This window comes from Schistocerca piceifrons, chromosome 8 (genome assembly GCF_021461385.2).
Source record: "Schistocerca piceifrons isolate TAMUIC-IGC-003096 chromosome 8, iqSchPice1.1, whole genome shotgun sequence".
Taxonomy (NCBI): Eukaryota; Metazoa; Arthropoda; class Insecta; order Orthoptera; family Acrididae; genus Schistocerca; species Schistocerca piceifrons.
The window spans coordinates 222695868-222714455 of record NC_060145.1 but is presented as its reverse complement, the minus strand read 5'-3'; the positions used below and the strand labels follow the sequence as shown (position 1 = coordinate 222714455).

The following is an 18588-nucleotide window of genomic DNA, read 5'->3' as shown; positions in this document are numbered from 1 at the left end:
TTTAGCGAGAAAACCCACCCACCCGCAAAATAAGATATAAAAAATTAAATCAATAAAAAAAAATCATACAACAAACCCCAGATCGTAAAACTCGTTATCATTATTTTTAGTTTTCTTCATTCCTTTATTTTCTAGTTTAATATAAGCATCTTTAAAAATTGAAAGTCCCAATTAGTTATTATTTTATTAAACCTTCTTGGCAAAATAATTTTAAATTTATTATCGAGTTCGATACAAATTTTCTCTCCATATCTAGTTTTTAAACGTTCACAATCAGCAATGTAATACAATTCATTTACTTCTAGCCCACTAATCTTTTTAAACAAATTAGAATTGCTTGCATTACTTAGTTTCTTCAGTAGAGTACCCATTTATGTAGAATAAAAAATAATTATATTAAAATTTTCAACCGTAATTCTGTTGTGAATCGTATGTCACATTTTTCTTACCATACATTACTAAATATGCAATTGTGTCTTTCGGAATTTTTTCATTAAAAGGGGCAACCAATTTGCTTGTAGTTTTCTGTGTAGCTAACACATTAGTTCTCCTATACATATTTATGACGTATTAGGATAATTTTCAATAAAATTTAACGGATTCGCATTAACAGCGCCATTCAATTCCGTAGTTTTCTTAAAATCTAGGAAAGCGTCATACGCTTTTAGATAATTATTTGGTGGATCTAGATTCCATATTTCTTGAGGAAATCTTCATTTCTCCCTTTTTTTAACATACATATTCTGTAATTTAATATGATCGAATAAGGAAGAGTCAACTGACTGATTATTTTCCTTTTAGTCTGGAAAACAATTAAGATGAATTCTGCATGGTTATAGAAATTTGTAATATCTAACTCGAAATTTCTCTTTTCATCCAATCCAGCAATCTCTACAGTTTGTAGTTCAAAGATAGTTAGGGGAAATTTCGGATTTTTAAGTCTATCTTACTCTAATTCAAGCAAGTATCCTGGTTCAAATTTAACCACTGAAACACGAATTTTCATCAATTCTACGACAATTTTTTCTTCTTTTGGAAGTGTTGTCACATCTTCAACTCCAGCTTGGGTACGGTTTGTCCAACAAAGAATAGAATCTCCAACACTTGACGACCATGTAAAAATTACTGTTAATTCTCCTTCCCACATTGTTCCTTTATAACCTTTAAAAAAATCCCCCAAACAATTGTAATGGATAAAGCACTACATTTTAGTTATTTTTTTTAGCTCTCCATTATTAAGAATATGTCCTTCCATGGTTAGCTCATTGGCTAGAGTGGAAGTCAATCGAATAAGAGCTGATGAAGAAATAAACGTAAATTCTAATTTAGACACAATATTGTTTCCTTTCTTTATGGTGATAACATCGAACAGTTTTTCTACATAATTATCAATTAATTTTTTATTGGATTTACTATCATAATTTGGATAATCTGTACCATCAGTTCCAATAATACTGAAGTTCATGTATAATTGGGCATGATTAGCATGAACCCAACGATCTCCAATATTTATATTAATCTCTATGTTCTTGTTGGGGAGATTCTATTTTCTTTTCCTCATTCACAGGCAATGAGTAAAACTGCTAACTCTTGACGCAGTTCATAGCTGTCACTGATTTATTTAAGAATAAAAAACATTAAGAAATTTCTAAAATAACTGGTGCACAAGCACCATTGAAGTCAATCAAATTATCATTTCCATCGGTTATAGTAATTTCTAAATCTTGAATTGGCTCAAAAATAGGAATATTTACAGAATACCTTGGTTTGTGAATTATTGGCCCACCAAATCCGACACTAGGCTTGAATGAGGCAATAATATTAGTTTCTTGATGAAAATGATCGCTATGCTTTACAAACACCCCATAAACCAAATTAAAATTTATATTTATTAATTCGAATGGAATAATTTTAGGAACATCTTAAGCAACAGTCTTTTCATTAGCTTTAATAGTTTGATTATTAAATCTTAGTACACTGCCAATACTACCTTTTATATGCATCAAAAATTTTACATCACTCGCAATGACAACTCTATTTACAATTTCATCTGCTTTCATGTGAATATTAGGCTTTTTCGAATGAATAAATTTTTCTAAGTTTTCCAAATTACACTGACCTGTTGGAATCTCTATTGTTTCTCCATTGCAGTAAACTTTATTATTTTTAGTGTGATGTTAGGAGTTAAAAAAGTTTAATAAAAACCGACTAATGCAACTTTACTATAGCTGTCCCGTATGGGTACAGTAAATTTTCTTTTGAGAACAGATGATTTGTGGACAGCCCTGCAGGATTCATGGTGTCAGTTCCCTCCAGCACTACTTCAGACATTAGTCGAGTCCATGCCCCGTCGTGTTGAGGCACTTCTGTTTGCTCACGGGGGCCCTAAACGATATCAGGCAGGTGTACCAGTTTCTTTTTCTCTTCGGTTTTACACACTGTATAATCTTTTAGTTTTGTTGCAACTTTAGTATTCGAATGTCACCGTCCTTTCTCCCGAGGAGCATTCGCAGCTGGAGCAGGAGAACGATTAGGTGACATAGTACATAATACGAGGGTCAGTCAAAAAGTAATGCCTCCTATTTTTTTTGCTACGTTTAATTGTCAGGAAATTTAAATGCAATTACATAGGTTGAAAACCACAACATTGAGGATCATTTTGTCATTTTTCAATGTAATCTCCGCCCATCTCTACAGTTTTGGTCCATCTTTGAACAAGGGCATGTATCCCAGCACGGTAAAAATCACAGCTCTGCTTCCTAAGCCATTGACGCACGGATGTTTTGACGGCCTCCTCATCTTCAAAATGAATCCCACGATGAGCTTCTTTTAGTGGCCCGAACAGATGGAAGTCTGATGGTGCCAGGTCAGGGCTGTATGGGGGATGAGGCAAAACTTCCCATCCAATTTTGACAATCTCGTCAGAGGTGTGACGACTGGTGTGTGGTCTTGCATTGTCATGCAAAAGAAGAACATCTGCCATTGATTTTGTTGGGCGAACTCGCTGAAGACGTGCTTTAAGTTTGTTGAGGGTTGTGACGTATTGAACAGAATTTATTGTGCATCCCTGCTCCAAAAAATCAACCAGAATCACACCCTCTGTATCCCAGAAAACTGTTGCCATAACTTTCCCTGCCGATCGCACAGTTTTGAATTTTTTCTTCCTCGGCGAGCTTGTGTGACGCCACTCCATTGACTGCCTCTTTGATTCGGGTTCAAAAAAATGCACCCATGTTTCGTCCCCGGTCACAATTTTTTTCAGAAACTCATCTCCCTCCAAACGGAAGCGCTGCAAGTGTTGGGAGGCTATTGTTTTCCTTGCCTCTTTATTCTGATCGGTTAACATTCTTGGAACCCACCGTGCACAAACTTTTGAGTACCCCAATTGTTTAATAATCGTGATCACACTGCCTTTACTAAGAGAAATAATGCGACACACTTCATCTGCAGTCACCCGACGGTCACCACGAATGATGTCATCAACTTGCTGAATGTTGTGTGGAGTCACTGCACTCACCGCCCTGCCGCTCTGCTTTTCGTCAGTCAACGGTGTTTGCCCTTCAGCTTCCTTACAACGACGAACCCATCGTCTAACAGTGCTGACATCCACTGTCACAACACCATACACCTTCTTCAGTCTTTCATGAATGCGTATGGGCGTTTCACCTTCTGCATTCAAGAATTCAATCACACAACGCTGTCTCAAACGAACATCGATGTCGGCCATCTTACAAACTTCTGCTGTGCTGCCACCTGTTGACACAGAAAGTTACTACTGCAGTGGATTGCAGAAGGAGGTTTGAGGAATGGCGCCAAATTCAAATTTTTCACTTAACTTAATTTCTTTAAGTAGAAAAAAAACGGGAGGCATTACTTTTTGACCGACCCTCGTACATCTACATCTACATGATTACTCTGCAATTCACATTTAAGTGCTTGGCAGAGGATTCATCGATCCACAATCATACTATCTCTCTACCATTCCACTCCCGAACAGCGCGCGGGAAAAACGAACACCTAAACCTTTCTGTTCGAGCTCTGATTTCTCTTATTTTATTTTGATGATCATTCCTACCTATGTATGTTGGGCTCAACAAAATATTTTCGCATTCGAAAGAGAAAGTTGGTGACTGAAATTTCGTAAATAGATCTCGCCGCGACGAAAAACGTCTTTGCTTTAATGGCCTCCATCCCAACTCGCGTATCATATCTGCCACACTCTCTCCCCTATTACGTGATAATACAAAACGAGCTGCCCTTTTTGCACCCTTTCGATGTCCTCCGTCAATCCCACCTGGTAAGGATCCCACACTGCGCAGCAATATTCTAACAGAGGACGAACGAGTGCAGTGTGAGCTGTCTCTTTAGTGGACTTGTTGCATCTTCTAAGTGTCCTGCCAATGAAACGCAACCTTTGGCTCGCCTTCCCCACAATATTACCTATGTGGTCTTTCCAACTGAAGTTGTTCGTAATTTTTACACCCAGGTATTTAGTTGAATTGACAGTCTTCAGAATTGTACTATTTATCGAGTAATCGAATTCCAGCGGATTTCTTTTGGAACTCATGTGGATCACCTCCCACTTTTCGTTATTTAGCATCAACTGCCACCTGCCACACCATACAGCAATCTTTTCTAAATCGCTTTGCAACTGATACTGGTCTTCGGATGACCTTACTAGACGGTATATTACAGCATCATCTGCGAACAACCTAAGAGAACTGTTCAGATTGTCACCCAGGTCGTTTATATAGATCAGGAACAGCAGAGGTCTCAGGACGCTTTCCTGGGGAACACCTGATATCACTTCAGTTTTACTCGATTATTTGCCGTCTATTACTACGAACTGCGACCTCCCTGACAGGAAATCACGAATCCAGTCGCACAACTGAGACGATACCCCATAGGCCCGCAGCTTGATTAGAAGTAGCTTGTGAGGAACGGTGTCAAAAGTATTCCGGAAATCTAGAAATACGTAATCAACTTGAGGTCCCCTGTCGATAGCGGCCATTACTTCGTGCGAATAAAGAGCTAGCTGCGTTGCACAAGAACGATGTTTTCTGAAACCATGCTGATTACGTATCAATAGATCGTTCCCTTCGAGGTGATTCATAATGTTTCAATACAGTATATGCCCCAAAACCCTAATGCAAACCGACGTCAATGATATAGGTCTGTAGTTCGCCACGGCTGTTAAGATGTAATTGTAAATGTAGTAAGATGATGTACCACACACATGATAATCTTGCAGGTTTGACAAAACGTGTGGTAACTCATGTTTGAGTGGCTGAGCTGGTGCACGTGTTACCTGGTACCGCGTTTGCTTCAGAGCGAGCGGCTGCCCGCGTCGGCGTTCAGCTGCGACTGGCCGGCCGCAGACGGCCGCTTCCGCCGGCTGCTGATCGTCTTCTGCGTCCGCTCCTCGCAGGCGCTCGTCATCCGCGTCTGCGGCCTCTACTCGCTGTCCAGGGAGACGCTGCTCCAGGTGGGCACCACTGTCCCCATAGCCTAGTTACGTCGCCCCTCGTGAACCGTTTATTGCTTTCAGCAGCACTGTTCATTCGGGCACGTAATTCAACCACACAAATATTTAACTTGTCATAATTATTACTGATGCAAAAACTTAGTTTTAAAAAAAATATTATTGAAGAACTACTAAAGCACTATAATGTAGCATCTATTGAAATTGGTATTTGACGTCCCGGTTAGATATAAAAAAATAAGTGTTTTTGGGCATTCAACCCATAGGGGGGGCGAAATAGGGAATGAAGACATATTTAAAGCTGAGTCTATGAAAATTTATATTTGTTTTCTCGGTTAGAAATAAGAAAAATACGCGTTTCAGCGTTTTTGGAAATCAGCCCTTAAAGGGTGAAAGTTTTTATGGAAATATTTCATTATGAAAGCATTTTTGAATCTAAATATATGAAAAATCGAAAGTTTCTTCACAGTTAAAAATAAAAAAATACGAGTAAGTGTTTCACTGTTTTCGGAAATTCAACCTCTGGAGGGGGGTGAAATAGGTGATGAATTTTTTTTTTTTTTTTTTGAAAATACCGGGTGATCAAAAAGTCAGTATAAATTTGAAAACTGAATAAATCACGGAATAATGTAGACAGAGAGGTACAAATTGACACACATGATTGGAATGACATGGGGTTTTATTAGAACCAAAAGAATACAAACGTTCAAAGAATGTCCGACAGATGGCGCTTCATCTGATCAGAATAGCAATGATTAGCATAACAAAGTAAGACAAAGCAAAGATGATGTTCTTTACAGGAAATGCTCAATATGTTCACCATCATTCGTCAACAATAGCTGTAGTCGAGGAATAATGTTGTGAACAGCACTGTAAAGCATGTCCGGAGTTATTGTGAGGCATTGGCGTCGGATGTTGTCTTTCAGCATCCCTAGAGATGGCGGTCGATCACGATACACTTGCGACTTTAGGTAACCCCACAGCCAGTAATCGCACGGACTGAGGTCTGGGGACCTGGGAGGCCAAGCATGACGAAAGTGGCGGCTGAGCACACTATCATCACCAAACGACGCGCGCAAGAGATCTTTCACGCGTCTGGCAATATGGGGTGTTTTTTTCGGTTCTAATAAAACCCCATCTCATTCCAAGCATGTGTGTCAATTTTTACCTCTCTGTCTACATTATTCCGTGGTTTATTAAGTTTTCAAATTTATACTGACTTTTTGATCACCCGGTATATTGTTATACTGAATAAGTTTTAAAGCTAAATCAATGAAAATTGGTATGAGACCTCTCTGTTAGAGATGTGTATTAGGGGACGAAAATTTCTATAGAAGTGTTGCCACAGGAAGCCAAACGGCAGGATTAACAAAAAAAACTCCTATTCCAGCTATCAGAATCACTTTTCGGTCAAAAGTACATTCGGAAAATACCATGCTTCTATGGCCTTAATTAGCGTGAAACGTTTAGAAGGTGTTGCAGTTCGTGAACTAAGTCAAAGAAAGCCATTTAACAGTCATCACGACAAATTGGCATAGAAAAAGCAACAGTTCTTTAACACATTCATTTTTGAGTGGTCTAATATATGTTAATAAAATTATTTTTGTTGTAATTGCTACCCAGACGCGTGCGTAGCAGCGGGCGCCAAGATAGTTTACAATAATATTAGACATGTCATCTATATATGCTGTTCCATCTTGATGTCCCAAAATATCTTTTTGTCCACCACAGAAAAAAAATATCAAGCAGATGTCGCTTACCTGCTACCTACCAGAGGACACTAAACATCATGATGCCTTCCTTGTAGCTTTGTTCGTTATGATGATATAAACAGCACTCCGTCTTTTTTAAATAATGCCCTAGATTTTTATTCGGTAACCCACCTTCTCTCTCAAGATCTATCCAATAACTTTGGAGTTACACCCCTCTAAACAATCGTGGGTTTTCGCTGGATCAATAATGTGTGTTCTTGAAATTTATCTGTTCTTCGTCTGAGAATGAACATTCACCAGTGAAAAGAACATGGGAGGAAAATTTCTGGTTTGCTCACATGCGGAATCATTGAAACAGAAGCGGTAATAGTAACTTCGGCGGTTTCGTCTGTGTTTCTACGATTCCTGAAGCGTCACAACAGGACAACAAACCATCTGTCGGGACGTCGGTTCTTGTCAGGATATCACTCTCTTGTAGAGTTCCTCTACCTGAGTAGCGTTAAGCCTGCCTTCAGCCACATTAAGAGAAAAGTGATGATACAGTTCTCAGCCAAGGACTGCAGTTACTGCACACAAAATTTCGTTTGAAAGTACTAAAGTACATTACTACAGTCCACCTGCTTACCTGAGTGGTAACGTGCTTGCCTCCCATGCAGCGGGACTGGGTTCGATTTCCGGCGAGGTTGGAAATTTTCTATTGGATTGGGTGTTGTGTTGTCCTCTTCATCATTTCATCCTCATACCCCACACGCACGTCGTCCAATGTGGTGTCGACTGAAATAAAACTTGTACTTGGCGGCCAAACTTCCCGATGGAGCATTGCGGCCAAAAATGCCACACGTTAATTTCATTTCATTTTTACTTCACTACATGCGTCAGTCTTGTAAATGAGAAAACATTATTGCAATTACTGTTCTGGTAACTTCCTTGCTCCATAGATGAGTTGCATTTGTACGTTCTCTTCGTCGGTGTACACTGTAAACCTTCAACTGAAGATCGCTAACTGAATAACCTGTGTCCATTTTCCTTGTTTCCATTTGTTTACTGTCAGCTCAAGCAAGTGGACGAGTTACGTTACGCCGAGTACCTGCAATGAGGGTGGCGCAGTGGTTAGCACACTGGACACGCATTCGGAGGACGACGGTTCAAGCCCGGGTCCGGGTTTTCCATGATTTCCTAAATCGCTTCAGGCAACTGCCGAGATGGTTCCTCTGAAAGAGCTTGTGCTTCGTCTCTAATGACATCCTTGTTGATGAGACGTTAAACAGTAATCTGCTCCTGCAATGCGTTCTAGTAAGTTTTGTGTTATGTTTGTAATAACGTCATGTTTATGTGAATGGCACGATGTGACACTTCTGTGAACAGGTCTCGAGCAGACGAAGTGGATTACCGAGTAAAAAACATGGGCTGTCACTTAAAAGAGAAGTACTACTGTTCATATCTCCGTAAAGAACAAAGTTACAAAAAAGCTAACCATCTGAGTTCATGACCCCCTGGTATATTTTTTACTTACTTGTGGACAACAAGTTATTTGGGGCGGCACAGATAAATGTGGCACCCTGTGTATATCTAACATACAGTGTTTGTGGGTTCTAACAACCCTACCACAACAAAGGTCAGAATTTAATAACGATTGTGGTGTTGCTCACACTGCTAAATACTGCATTTTCGGGCAACAACAGTCATATTATGTGGCAGGTGTCATTAGAGCACAGTTAATAAAGTCATTTCATGTAATAATCAAAAAACTAGGCACTCATCTTTTTGTGTTTCCCACGCTGGTCTCGTATTATCATGGCTCAATCGTTGAAAATCTAGGTGGTTATGATTCCAAGCTCGGATGCAAAAAGGCCTAGGTTTTATTCTGCTATATTCAAAAGTTTTGTAGATGCGCTTCACAAATCATTCTTGAAGATTACACTTTTGCAGGACAATGGTGATGTAAAAAAAAGCAATCAGCACTCCGAATTTAAGTTACACTTCCTTTTAATTGCAATATTACGTAAACACAAAACATCACTTCACAATACAAAACACACTTGAAAACATCTTCCTCACAGTCACTGTTAAAGTACACATTTTATAAGCGGACTACAATACGCGTCTTTCCTACACGACGTACAAGACTTGACTTTCTCAAGGTCCGACTCTCTAACAAGTTAACAACTAACCTAACTATCGTTTACGCGCCCAAAAGTCAGAGTTACAAGTACGTCAAAGATCATAGTGACAAAAGAAAGAATACACATAAGAATAATATCATTGCAATATAAATATCTATGTATCACAAATGAAATCAAATCAGAATGTTGTCTCAGAAATATGTCAACTACTTTGCAGAAACACAGTAGAATATAGCTGGTATCGAGAGGTTCAGGTGAGGTGCCGTAATGGTTGCGTAATTCAAGTACCATTACAGGGTGAAGTTCACGATACCTACTAAACCAGCCACCACCAATCACTGGTTTTTGTGTCCACTGCTATCCTTGGTTTCTCTCTTGTGCGCTATAGTGGTTCCGTGGTGGTAACTATTGTGACTGTGGTGATAATAACTGTTTTTTGAAGCGGTCGTCGTCACATCGTAGTGGTCACTAGGACATCAACTGTCTCTTTCACATCGATGTATGCCTGATGAAAAAAGGTGAAGCGCCCAGAAGACATGGTTGGATGTCAGTGTAGCTTCGTTCACATGCACATCATCTGCGGGTACGTAAATGATGCAATCCTCTGTGACAGGTAGAACGGTCAATATAGTGCGTTAATGTTGGTCGTCTTTAATGTTGTTAGGGGGCCTCGTAGGGTTTAATATAAGGGGTGCGAACAGAATCAGATGTTGAGTAATGACTGTGAAGGACACGGAGATGCCCCATACTAGTGTGAGGTAGCGTTATCAGTCCCTGGGAGAGAGTGAAAGTGGCCTCGCTGTATATCTCCATTTGGCCAGCTGGTCGAAACGTACAGTATCCAGATTTGTGGGGCATTCGTATGTGACAGTGGCCCACTGCCGAACTGCATGAGAATGTGAGGGCAGGCATACTCGACATCAAGATTCCGGTCAACTACATCTGACACCACAATGCGGTATAGCCATATAGTGCACCAAGCACATCGTAACCTCTACACATGTGCGCCTGCCATCCGAGAACAAGCACTATCGGTTGGAGATTAGCAACAGCCAGACTAGGGAATTACCGTCAGATGTGTCGGCTGCCATCAACACCAGAGTACAAACCTCTGCATCTAGAGTAATGCTGTGACTGGGAAGCATGGATTGCTGATGAATGGCGTCACATCGTGTTCAGAGATGAACTGCGGTTCTGAACTACGCTGGATGGCCATAGTCAGCAAGTATTGCGGGGAACTATGGAGAGGTCCCATACTTTCAATGTTTTGGAGAGGCGCAACAGTGTCACTCCCAGTTCCATCGTGAGGAGAGTCATCAGGTACGAGTAGTGACTAAGGGAACTATGACGGCACACCGGTACGACACGGACTTACTGCGTCCTCACGTGTTACCTCTCATACGAGAGTATTGTGGTTTCATTTTTCAATGGGACAATGATCATACACATGTGACACATATCTCTAAGAAGAACTGTTTGCGTGATGTTGAGGAACTCTCTTTGCTACCAAGATTCCCAGATCAGTCCCTGGTAGAACATACACTGAAGAGCCAAAGAAACTGGTACACCTGCCTAATACCGCAAAGGACCCCTGCGAGCACGCAGAAGTGCCGCAACACGACGTGGTAATGTCTGAAGTAGTGCTGAAGTGAATTGACACTATGAATCCGACAGGGCTGACCATAAATCCGTAAGAGTACGAGGTGGTGGAGATCGCTTCTGAACAGCACGTTGCAAAGTGTACCGGATATGCTGGGAAGTTTGGCGGCCAGGGGAAATGTTTAAACTCAGAAGAGTGTTCCTGGAGCCACTCTGTAGCAATTCCGGACGTGTGGTGTGTCGCAATGTCCTACTGGAACTACCTAAGTCCGTCCGAACGCACAATGGACGTGATTGGATGCACGTGATCATACAGGATGCTTACGTATATGTCACCTGTCAGAGTCGTATCTAGACGTACCACGGGTCCCATATCACTCCAACTGCACATGCCCCACACCATTACAGAGTCTGCATCAGCTTGAACACTCCCCTGCTGACATCAGGGTCCATGGATTCTTGAGGTTGTCTCCATACCCGCACACGACCGTACGTTCGATACAATTTGAAACGAGACTCATCCAACCTAGCAACATATTTCCAGTCATCCACAGTCCAATGTCGGTGTTGACGGGTCCAGGCGAGGCGCTGCTACTGTCGCAGGTTCGAATCCTTCCTCGGGCATGGATGTGTGTGATGTCCTTACGATAGTTAGGTTTCAGTAGTTCTAAGTCTAGGGGACTGATGACCTCAGATGTTAAGTCCCATAGTGCTTAGAGCCATTTGAACCAGGCGAGGCGTAAAGCTTTGTGTCCTGCAGCCATCAAGGGTACACAAGTGGGCCTTCGGTTCCGGAAGGTAATATCGATGGTGTTTCTTTGAGTAGTTCACACGTTGACACTTGTTGATGGTCCAACATTGAAATCTGCAGCAATTTGCGGAAGGGTTGCACTTCTGTTACGTTGAACGATTCTCTTCAGTCATCGTTGGTTCCGTTCCTGCATATTCTTTTTCCAGCCGCAGCGATGTCGGAGATTTGATGTTTTACTGGATTCCTGATATCCATGGCACACTCGTGAGATGGTCGTACGGGAAAATCCCCGCTTCACCCCTACCTTGGAGATGCTGTGTTTCATCGCTCGTGCGCCGACTATAACACCACGTTTAGACTCACTTAAATCCTGATAACCTGCCATTGTAGCAGCAGTAACCGATCTAACAACTGCAGCAGACAATTGTTATCTTATATAGGTGTCGCCTATCGCATCGCCCTATTCTGCCTGTTTACAAATCTCTGTATTTGAATACGCATGCCTATACCAGTTTTTTTGGCGCTTCAGTGTAGCTCGGACCTCAGCTCCGCCGCAGCGCCAGTATCTGGGACTATTGAGGGACCAGTTTCAACAGTTTCAGGCCAGCTTGCCTCAGAAGAGAACACAACGGCTTCCCATCCGAAATCAGTGTATGTATTCAGGCCAGAGGGGGTGCAACGTCATACTGATAAGTGGTCCTAAACGGCCATGTTCTTTGCAAATCTGACTGTTTAGTAATCTTTGGAATAACATCTCATATCGCCTCTTCGTTCCTCCTCCTCTTCTGAGTGTTTCACTTTTTTTGTTAAGCAGTGTATTTTTCAACTGAAAAATTCGAGTGTGTTCTATAATTTTCTCGAGCTTCTACTAATATTCTCAGTTGTTGTCGAATGTTCTGGAATATTCTCGAATGCTGTAGAATACGATTTGGAAACGGCACGTAAGCGTCTTAAATGAAAAGTTGTACAACGTAGAAAAGATTCAAGTACAACATACCCAAAAAAAGTGTATCCGCTTATAGAAACTACGTAAAAGAAGAACGGTTGTGTGAATGAACGGTTTTAGAAACAAAAACAAAAGACATAGTTTAACAAACAAATCAGCGAATACTGAATATGATACCAGAGGGGAAAAAATATTGCCGGCCGGCGTGGCCGAGCGGTTCTAGGCGCTTCAGCCTAGAACCGCGCGGCCGCTACGGTCGCAGGTTCGAATCCTGCCTCGGGCATGGATTAGTGTGATGTCATTAGGTTAGTTAGGTTTAAGTACTTCTAAGCTCTAGGGGACTGATGACCTCAGATGTTAAGTCCCATAGTGCTCAGAGCCATTTGAACCATTTTGAAAAAAATTTAAATCCATTCATACAATGCTGAACCGAGACGAAAGCGTATATTTCCCAAAATAATTTCTGATTTCGCTTGCAGTTCGATGTACGCTCTCGCACAAAATTCCGAAATACTACCGCAAAACCGGGAAGATTAACCGAAAAAGAAGAAGACAAGCCAGTTACTCATACCGAGGATATCACTCATTTCAGCTAACTTACCATTCAGCCTTGAAAGGTTCCAATTTCGTGCAAGGCTAGTGTACATTATGCCTGTGAATAAAATACAAGGACAAATATTCCAATGCTGCCGAGTGAATTTAAAAAGTAATGTGTTTCACGAATGGACAAAATTACGTAGTGTGTTCGCCTGTTGGTCAACCACAAGCCGGAAGCGAAATATCAAATGTAGTTGATAGTAATATACTTAGTATGTTAGATGCTACGTAATGATATGATAGGAGTCTCTTTCCAATTCTGAAATTAAATTTTAGAAAAAGGACCAAGAGAAGTGGATCCTTTTCAGCAAGTACAACAACAAAACATAATTCAAACTACAACAACAAATTCATACTCAACAAACACATACAGAGTGTCACACTACAAAGTATAAATATCTATGGAGTGAGCATTCGGATGTGCAGAACGAGAATTCTGTCCGCAACATCTGCTGCAGCACAAGCCACGTGATTTTGGGACCGTATAGCCCTTAGCGAATTTTGATTGTTATTACTTCATTACTACGGATAGATCAACTTCAGAAGGTCAGAGAAACTTCGTATGCACGTTTTACAGACATCTTAACAATTTGACACAAGGAACTGAAGTTGCCTTAAATATGTGAAGAGAAATGGTACTGTGCATTTTCGTCACAGTATCATAGCACAGATTCCACTTTATTTACGGTTTTTCAGTAGCGGAATAAGAAGTGACAGTTAACAATATTTTTTCACGTTTTCTGTGATACTTATTCATATCGTCGAGTCTCTGTTCTACTTAATTACGTTACAATGACACTGCAGACGACGCCAAAGTGTCAGGAAAAGACAATGCATTTGTAAGTACGAAATTGTTACAGTAAATACGGTAAGCAATTTGGACTACAACATGTTTCCGCCATCTCTTCAGGAAAGTAAAACCATGTGCTACACACAAAAAATTAAAAATACAAGATCAATGGTCGAATTTTGAAGTAATAAAAGACCTGACAGCCGTCAATACTTTTTCACGTTTTCTATTGCAGTGATTCATATTGTCGAGTCTGTTCTAATTCATTACGTTACAAAGACGCTGTATACGAAGCTATCTCATGCAGAAATACTTACAAGTCGACACTTATTCAACTACATGAAAAAAAGGAAATTAGTTACAAACTGCGGCGTGCACACTTAATTCAGCATGTAAACGTCACTATAGATATTCGAATTTAGGTTATGACATGTTCGATATGCCTGTCACCATTGGCGATGATTTCGCGCAGACGAATAGCGAAATTCTGTATGACCCGCTGAAGTATCGGAACATCGATGCTGTCGTTGACCTCCTGAATGGCTGTTTTCAGCTCAGCAATAGTTTTCGGGTTATTGCTGTACGCCTTGTCTTTAAGATAGCCCCAAAATGGAGTAGCATGTGTTCAGATCAGGGGAATATGGCGGCCAATCGAGGCCAATGCCAGTGGCCTTTGGGTAACAGAATGCGGTCTTCAAAGTGCTCCTCCAGGTCATCGAACATCTCCTGCTTCGATGGGATCGAGTTCCGTCTTGCATGAACCACATCTTCTCGAAATCAGGGTCACTTTGGATAACGTACCGTTCGGTAGTCACCGTCACCGTGCCATCAAGGGGTATCGCACCGATTACTCCGTGACTGGATATTGCGTAACACACAATCACCCATCGAGGTGAAGAGATTTCTCGATGGCGAAATGAGAATTCTCAGTCCCCCAAATGCGCCAGTTTTGCTTACTGACGTACCCATCCAAATGAAAGTGGGCTTCGTCGCTAAACCACACCATACATGCGGACACTAATTTCCATCATGCCCCGCTGCCAGGCGTGCAGTTTGAACGTTCTAGCGCAAACCGTTCAGAAGTTATGACAATTTTATTTCATGTAGTTCAATAATTGTCACCCTGCAGGTGCACATAAGATTTGATAACCTGCATAAATTGAAGGAATTGATCAGGCTATCATGTATAAATTTTGTCTGCATATTAACATTACCTTCATACTGACTGGGTTTACTCAGACAGGCTTCCAGATTCGTCTAGTATTAACACGTGTCTCAAAAACACATAGCCGTAAAATCGCAGAAATTGTCTCTACAATACAAGGCTTTCCAATAACATGCCTCGATATTTTTCAACGTACCAGGTGCCTCATATCAAGAAGACATTTACAGTGGTACATTTGTTATACATACCTGTGAAAAGGAACTGGCCCTCGTTTCACATACTTCGATTTACATCCGTAGCAACGACAATACATAGTTGTTACTAAAAATCAAAAATGCAGAAACGTACATAAAACAAGGCGAATAGTGCAATATTCAAGTTTCGTTACTACCGCAAATTGTAGACAATCAACGTCGTTCCAAAACCACGTAACTAGCCCGGTACGATGTTGAGGAAATGCGTAGTAGACTATGCTCACTCCATAGATATATATACTCTAAGTGTTATATGCACAATGCAAGCACTCTGTCCGTCTTAGCGCCATGGTACAGTGGTTAGCACACTGGATTCGCATTCAGGGTCACGACAGTTCCATTCCGCGTTCGACATTGTGATGGCTTCACCCCACTGGAAAAATAATTATCAAAATCTGAACTGTGAAGTCACCCAAAATTCTAGTTGGAAAACCAAACTACTTATGAACTGAGAAACTGAGTGTTTACGAGAAACTGCTCTAAAAATAACCTGAGTCAACGAACTTGTGTATATACCATCCGAAACTTCAAAAACATCAAAGACAATATCTGACAGAATTTAGAAAAGGTGACAAAATTGCGTTATTCGCATACAACACTGTTAATAAGTACATGTAAACTGGGAGGGGGGATTCACCATACATCTACTCACTTTTCAGTATAACCAGCATCTCTCAATACTACGACTCGTAGCAATATAATATAAAAGCTTTTAATAATGTGTAAACATTTCCCCGTGTTTTGCCAACCGACATATGATTCGCGCTCACTGCAGGAAATACGCCAGTGGTGAGGTAGCAGCTTTTATGTCATTGGTCGGATCTCAGGCAATTATGGTGGTCGCTATAATTTACGGGCACAGCCGTATTTCGCGCCAAAATACTTTTATTAGTCACTATCACTTTGCTGTACTCATAACAATATATAAATTCACCTACAATAATGCGGCTGCAATAATTTTGACATGCACGGAGAAATAGTTCTAATGAGAGGAAGAAGTTTATAAAGTTTATATTTACTGGTGTTTCAACAATGGCTACCGTGCAACTATTAGTTCACTAATGGTACTTCTATTTTCGATAGCAGAAAGCAAACATAAACAAGCAAAGAACTGATTTGAATAGAGTCCATAATTCTACTACTTCTAATAGAGAAAGCGCTACGGTCGCAGGTTCGAATCCTGCCTCGGCCATGGATGTGTGTGATGTCCTTGGGTTAGTTAGGTTTAATTAGTTCTAAGTTCTAGGCGACTGATGACCTCAGAAGTTAAGTCGCATAGTGCTCAGAGCCATTTGAACCATTTAATAGAGAAAGAAAGTTTTTAGACCAGGGATAGCGTTCAGCGAAATATCATAACTTTTCGTTGCATACGAAGCGTTGCGCTGGGCAGCTCGTCGGCGGGTTACGATGTTGTGAGCATGATACAGACTGTTCCGCTTGTTAATCTTCTCCGGCGAAACGCGAATGAAGTTTTTGCACAGCTGTATCAGTAACCCAGTCGCGATCAACAAACCACAAGAGGCTGGTATGCGACCGTCGTTGACATGTCCCCTCTTGCAAAACACATTACGTAGACAGCGTTCGTTTATACACTTTGTGCACTGTCCGTGACACTTTCGTCCATAACTACACAGTTCGTCACATTCATATAGCCGTAGCCACAAATACACGGTTCATAGAATTGTTCATTTTACGTGATGCACACCGCAAGCAATGTCCTCTCTGTTCTCGTAGTTGCCGGCCGGTGTGGCCGTGCGGTTCTAGGCGCTTCAGTCTGGAACCGCGTGACCGCTACGGTCGCAGGTTCGAATTCTGCCTTGGGCATGGATGTGTGTGATGTCCTTAGGTTAGCTAGGCTTAAGTAGTTCTAAGTTCTAGGGGACTGATGACCACAGATGTTAAGTCCCATAATGCTCAGAGCCGTTTGAACCATCTCATAGTTCAAACTTCTGTAACGTCATTGAAAGTCAAATATACTACACAGTTCATTAAAGTCTCCACTTTCACAGTTCGATAGGACGCGAAAGACAATAGTTTCACCACGTGAACATCAATGCCAGCAAAGTTGATTCGCATAAGAGCACTGTCCGTGTCGGTCACAACAAAGTCTTGTTCGCGGCACTTTCACAGTCCGGTTTATTTGCTCCTGAAGTTCGCTGGTTATGGCATTACGAACCGCACTGGTAAAGCGAACTGGCATTCTCATAGTTCGGTATCTCTGACCATAAAATTCCGAGTGCTTTTCATAAAAACATAGCATCATTTTCTCGAGCACGCTTCACAGACTCATCGTCCACCATACCTTCTACTACACATCCTCTGTTCGGCTATCGATATCGCTATCGCTGTCCCCTGTCTACAGATGTTAAATCATTATCGTAAATTACATAAATCTTTATAAATGTTCTTGACTGCATTTTTGACAATTAATAATATACCAAAAAAATTTACAAACTTTTCCACAGTTACAAAGCAAAAAATATATTTATCCACTGGGGAACGAAGTAATCACAATTACCTTTTTTCATTTAAAAATCAGAGTAGCCCATTACATCATCATAATTACATATGCCGATAGGAACAAATGAAAAAATAGAAAACGAAAGAAAATCATGGCAAAAAAAATTATAAGCGTAATTAGCAATGCCTTCACAATGACAATACTTAACTTTGACAATAACACAAGCGAAGGGCGACATGCAAACAAGAAATCTCTTCAGTATGTACAGTTCCTAAGTCGCTGGTCTTGATGTGCCTAATCTTGATGCTGCTGTAGGAGTGGGCCGCGACCATTTGGGAGCAGCGCTTAAGTTCTCTTCGCCTAGAGGCCGCAGCTGTCGCGTTGTCGTTCTGGAGAGGTGTCAGTCAGCGTGCAATTGGCTGACGTCTTCTTCACAGCCCTCTCTGCTCGATCGTTTCCGACTGGCGTGCCGGCGCTTGACTTTGCTCCGTAACATTCTCCCCCCCCCCCCCTGCCGCCCACCCCACCCAACCCCCACCAAAGCGACGGACCGTCGTCGTATAGGAAGCTCGACAACAGCAGGGGAGGCATGAGTGTAGATGCTCTGAGGGGTTGAAAGCTGTGGCTTCAGGGTATGTCAGGCTTCCAGCTGTACCCCGTCATCCACGGAAAACGACCACAAGGGTAGACTGCCACTTCCAGACGCGA

General features: G+C 41.4%; 1 protein-coding gene across 1 annotated transcript in view; it reads left to right on the top strand.

Moving 5' to 3' along the window:
• Nucleotides 1–5512, top strand: part of LOC124712224 — a 59150-nt gene extending 53638 nt beyond the window's left edge. Inside the window, exon 6 of the mRNA XM_047242518.1 lies at nucleotides 5330–5512. Within this exon, the coding sequence (XP_047098474.1) occupies nucleotides 5330–5512 (183 nt within the window). The remainder of the gene's footprint in view (nucleotides 1–5329) is intronic.
• The last annotated feature ends 13076 nt before the right edge of the window (nucleotides 5513–18588 follow it).